The 5760-nt window shown below is 38.8% G+C and overlaps 1 protein-coding gene across 1 annotated transcript; it reads right to left on the bottom strand.

The window, feature by feature from the left end:
* Positions 1-4305, bottom strand: kdelr2a (KDEL endoplasmic reticulum protein retention receptor 2a). Its single transcript, XM_066642831.1, has 5 exons — positions 3934-4305; positions 2798-2898; positions 2251-2409; positions 1815-2067; positions 1-1208 (listed from the first exon to the last, which is right to left on the bottom strand). Exons 1-5 carry the CDS (start codon positions 4022-4024, stop codon positions 1174-1176), a joined length of 639 nt encoding a protein of 212 aa, XP_066498928.1. The 5' UTR covers positions 4025-4305; the 3' UTR covers positions 1-1173.
* Between the last annotated feature and the right edge of the window lie 1455 nt (positions 4306-5760).

Below are 5760 nucleotides of genomic sequence, written 5' to 3'. Positions count from 1 at the left end.
TGAGAGAAACCCTATTCATTCTAAAGAGGTGTACAAGAATGAAAAGCAAAAACACTGGCCTGTAACATTTTTATTGGAGGTGGTAATATGTAAAAATCTAAACCACATAAAAAGAAAGAAACCCTACAGGAATGACTCAAGTCAGGGGAAGTATTTAGGAATTTAAGAATCTAGAAATTAATATCTTAACTCTTGAACTTCAATGAAAGCCATATACACACACTCCAGATTGCTTTTGATATATGCACACCATGTTAACTTCCATGGGCTCTTTTGATGAATTACTGCATGTGAACAACAAATATTTAGTTGCAGGACACAATTATCAATATTATCTTAGTCTGTGTTGTACATGTTTTATTTTACACCATGACCACTGATGAATGACTTCATCCCCTACAGAGATACAAAACCCACAGTAATTTGGAGCCAATACATTAAGTATACAAACTATCAGTGCTGAATGAATTGGCAATACAAAACACCCTCATATTCTCTTCTTTACACAAAGGTTAATACATTTACAGGGGGCATCTCTGTTTATATACTGTACATAGTGTTGCTAAAATAAGGCCTTTTTGTGACTTTATTATGAAAAATCTTGTAATGTTTGGGTCTGAAACCACTCTTTCACGTCATGTTACACTGAAATGACTCTGTATTCTAAATTATTCGTGTTATAGGGCTGATATTTGGCATGTACAATGATGAAAGTTGTGTACTCTGGTTTTAAACCTTTGTGTGTGATTTGTGAAATTTTTGGAAACATCCAACATTGATGTCATGAATATTCAAAAGTATTCTAACAATTTGAGTTTGTAGGTTTTTTTTTGTTTGTTTGTTTTTTATTGGGTCAATCGTTACAATTGGAGATTCATCCTATAGAAAACTTTGTGATGTGTTTGTTTGTTGTTTTTTTTATTTTTTTATTTTTTTTTTAAACAGCACTAAAAAGGTATTGCAAGATGCTGAAAACAAAAAAAAATATGTTGACAGATCCAAGAGAAATCCTCATTGCAGTTCATAGCGCTGCTTCATTTTCATCCAGATGATATTTCACAAAAGCAGCAAGAGTTTCACATACTTTCTGTCTTCGGCCTCTCGCTGTGGCATTAGTGGCCCATGTCCCCTGCAGTGTTCTGAATGGTGACATGGGTCTCTGTTCTTTGGCACTTACGCTGGCAGGCTCAGCTTCTTTCCTTTCAGTACTGCACAAACCAGAGACGATGTTAGAACGGGGACTTCATCATGAAATACTTTTTTTTTTTTTACACAGTATGATTTAACAAAAGGGGTGTACGATACTGAAATAAATATACAAGACAATTCCACAAAAATTGAATATACATTTTGCATATCATCATTTAAAGCTGATGTACCCATGTGGACATGGAAACCTTTCTGAGTAAATGTTTACTTTTCTCAACAAGTAGTAGACAATTTTATGACATTGGTTGTGCTTCAGACTCCTTCCCCCAGCTTGGTTAAGAGCAAAATGGATTAGCTACTATCATAAAAGTAGATTCTGTATCTAAGCCCTCTCAAATACCAGCCCATCACGCAGGACATGTTTAAATTGCATTTGATATGTAACAAGCACAGAAATATGGTTTGGTCCAAAAAACTCCCAGCAAAGCCACAGTTATGACTTTGAAACTGATATTATGCTTAACAAGGTACTTCATCGTATTCCAAATGTTTTCAAAAATGTATGTGCTGCTTCTTTGAATAAATACAGCAACATCTAAACTACAAAGCATGTCAGTTTTCCCTTTTAAATCTTATGTTGTGTTCATCAGTGAGTCGAGTCTTACCTTTTGTGACATAAAGGTAGAAGAAGTCACAATAGAGGATGGTCTGGACAACCCCAGCCACAATGGCGATCATGTCAAAGAAGCCCTCGAAGTAGAACCTCCAGATCCAGTTGAAGAGGTAGAGAGCACGGTAGACGCCCAGACAAAACAGATAGTGGGTAGTGATGGTCTCAGCTTCTCCCGTCTTACTGATCAGGAAGAGCTGAGGCAGAATGGCCACTGACTCAAGGTAGATGGAGAAGGTCCACAAAATCTGCATTCAGAACATAATATGGATGTTTGTTTGTTTTTTTTCTGAATCCATAACAACAACAAATTGTATAGGAACTTTGATTACAAAAATAAAGGGGGAATATGCAGATCTTTCTCCATTACACACAAAACTCACTGGAAAAATCAGCTCAGGGATGACTACAATGCTTTTAGATCAACGTACCTCCAGCGGAGAAAAGTCATGGTTGACCAGAAAAGACAGGCCTCCCACTGGGACGATAAGAAACTCCACTCTGAAAGTGTCATGGTTCCCATCATATGTGGCTTTGAACTTCATATAGATTAGGTAGACAGTGGCATAGGCACATCCAATGTAGATGACCTGGAAAGTAAGAAATGGTGCTTTGATGAACACAGACAAAAATGATCAGATACTCCAGTTTGCTCCAGCATGCCGAAGATTGCCCTGTGATTTATTTAATTAGCTGTGTGTGTGGTACATTCACAGTTAAACTTTTTAAAACTTGGAGACAGGCTCAGTTTGGAATAATCTTATATGTAGTATAGCTAAATAAAAAATGTAATTTGTAACAAAAATAAAACATGGCATTGAATGCACAAAAAAGAAGTCACCAGAATAACCTTAAAACTCACTTCAAAAGTAAAACAAATGTAGATATATTAAAAAGCTTATAAATAGCTAAAATAAGATACATTTAAAAAGGTTAAACTGTCTTTAGGGACAAAATAATATGCATTATTTGCTGTACCTTCATGGATGTGTTGTAAAGGGATATGAAGGAGGTGAGGAGATCCAGATAACGTGTTGTGAAAACCAAGGCAAACAGGATCTGGCTTTTTCCAGAGATCCCTGTAAAGCAGAAATAAGAGTCAGACTCTGGGTCCCAACTTTCAGAACTGCACACCTTTGCTTGCTTTGAGTCACCGAGGCCACGTTAGGAATACGAGTTGAAGCTGAAGTGAGCCGAGGGCATGTCTCTGCGGAGCACATATTGCTTACATATTACAGACTGCCACGTCGAAAGAGAACACCTAATTTTGGGGGGTACTTGCTGAGGAGAACTGAGATAAATGCTGCCCATTAGCATAGAAACAGAGCATGTACGGGACTCTATTTTTGACCTGCAATGTAGTCAAAAAGTCAATTCAATTACTTTTGCATTTTTCGCATCCGTTTGTCGATTTTAACGATTGAATACCGCTGGGATATTTGCCGTAGTTTTTTTGTATGGGGCTAAAACCTTCAACTTCACAAATGCAGGGAAGAAATAGAGCTTTTAAAAGTCAAGACGACGGGGAAAATGGTTAGGATTGTGTCCCAAACTCCCCCCATTACCAAATTTGCACCTCTCTATCTTCTAGTGTAGCCTGAATTAAACAGCTTAATATACCTAGCTAAGATAAATTGACAGTGATATAGTAACAGAAAACTCCAAGCAGGTTATTAATATCAAGTATGAGGCAGAAAAGCAAAATAACACTCACTGTTTTCTCAGTTTTGTAAAGAACCCCCGGGTTAGCAGCAAAACCGTTACCGTTAGCGATTGCTCAGTGGCTTCCACCAAACGCCAGCAAGACACATTAATTCCTCTCAAATACAACGCATTACATTAAAACTCGTAATGCTGCAACCGTCCTAATCTTCACATTAACATTAAAACCAATACTGTGATTTAAAATGAAGCCTTACAGTACTAGACTCATTCAGGTGAACTGAGGGCTAGTTTTATTTTAGCTTGATAAGATAGTGATAGCTAACGGAAATTAGCTTCCATTGGAAGCACAAGAGAGAAACACGGCTGTGTCAAAGCCCGTGTACAGATGAAGACAAACCCCGAGTGGCATTGTTTGGTGTGTCTGCGTTTCAGCTAGAATCCTCACTTACCTGCGCAGGACCTGCTTTTCCATATTTTGAGCAGCAGGATGATGATTGCTGCTAAGTGTGACAGATCCCCGGCCAGTCTAAAGACATTCATGTTTATACTTTAACTGTTTAACCACGAACAAGGGAAGACTAGTCCTTTATGTCCGCTGTTATTCCAATCGCGAAACGGCCGAAATTCGCTTTAACCGGTTTTCTACACTTTTCCAGCGCATTCCTCCAAGAAATATGGCGAACACGGGGCGACGTGGCCGGGGGACGTGGCCAAGAGTTAAATTACAAAGCAGGCCGGGAAGAGTAGTACAGCACGGCGAGAGAGCCCGAGTCCCGCCTACAAGTCAGCGACTGGGAGTGGAGAATCCACTACACTCAAACGCAGAGGATATCTACAGCGGGTTGATGTGTTCATTCGTTCACTCATTCATTCAGGAGCTTTTTTTAGACTGTAATATTTTGGCGCACTCATCGTTTCGAGGGTCCTATGGGGACACAGTGCGTAGAGTGAACATGTTCCACACTAAATAGTTTGAGATTTAACATTAAGGGCCTATGTTACACTACAATGGATGAGAAATGAAGAACACATTAATATTAAAATACATTTTGATTAACTGCAGTAATTTTGTTTATATGAATCTTCTTGAACAAAAATTGCCAAAAATTATTTAAATTTCTGAAGGGCTACACTGAAAATGAGTTACCTTCTGCACTTCATAATATAATTTGACATTGTCTAGAATTTATTTATAAATGTAAGTCTTTGAAATTATTTTTTTTTTACCAGTTATGGGTTTTTGCACCTTACGTGGGCAGGGAATGTTATACTGTAGCCATTGAATGTGATTTTGGAAGGTTATACTCTTAGTATGATCAAAATATATCGTTATGGGTTATTTAAAAAAAATGTTTGCGAGTGTTCAGTTAAAAAGACGAAGGAATTTGCTCTGACTGACAGCTTTGGGTGCTCTAGCTTTGGAAAGACGATGGGCATTATGGGAATTGTAGTGTCTGTGGTGATTTTGCGTAGCGTGTTCTATAGTGCTACTCAGCCATTCAGGATGGCTTTTAATCGCTGTGGTGTTTGTTTTTGTTTGCACAGCAACAGTTTACTGCCTTTTCTTGCTGAAGTAATTTCTAGGAAATGGCGTCATTTGATGGCAACATATGTTGTGATCACTGATGCTCCCTCCTATACCATGAGAGATGTTGGCTTTGAACTGATGCGGTCTTTTTGCTCATTTTGCAAATCTGGATGGTCCCGTTCATCAATACCATAGAAAACACAATGTTAATATTTTCATGAAAACTAGGGTGACCAGATCTGGGATATTGAAAAAGAGCACACGTCTCCGGGAGGGCGAGGGGAGGGGGGGGGGTAGCTGAACCTATGTGTGCTTTACACCTTTATTTGCTACAGAAAACATGGGAATTTCTTTTTTAATTCATCCGAGAACTTACATTTACGTTTCGGCATAACTGCTCGAGCTGAGGGTGGGTACATGAGCTTTGCCTGAGGTAAACAAGGACTACTGACGTGCAGACTGACCAATTAAATGTTTACAGAGAAGGTTATCGACCAATAACGGTAGCTCTACAGTCAGACCGTCCAATCAGAAGATTTTAGGCTACTTCACCACGCCCCCTTCTCACTCAAGCGAACCAATCGGAGTAGGGGAGGGCGGGACTAGTTTGTGAACGAAACTTCTCGAAGTTCTACGTAAACTCTAGAAAAACAAAATCACGTTTGTGAAATTCCGCCCGGACATTTTTTTTAAGTCTAAACAAGAGGACATGTCCGGGTAAAAGAGGACGTCTGGTCACCCTATGAAA

This window comes from Hoplias malabaricus, chromosome 13 (assembly GCF_029633855.1).
Source record: "Hoplias malabaricus isolate fHopMal1 chromosome 13, fHopMal1.hap1, whole genome shotgun sequence".
NCBI lineage: Eukaryota > Metazoa > Chordata > Actinopteri > Characiformes > Erythrinidae > Hoplias > Hoplias malabaricus.
The sequence above is the reverse complement of the archived record's forward strand: the minus strand, read 5'-3'. Positions and strand labels throughout refer to the sequence as shown.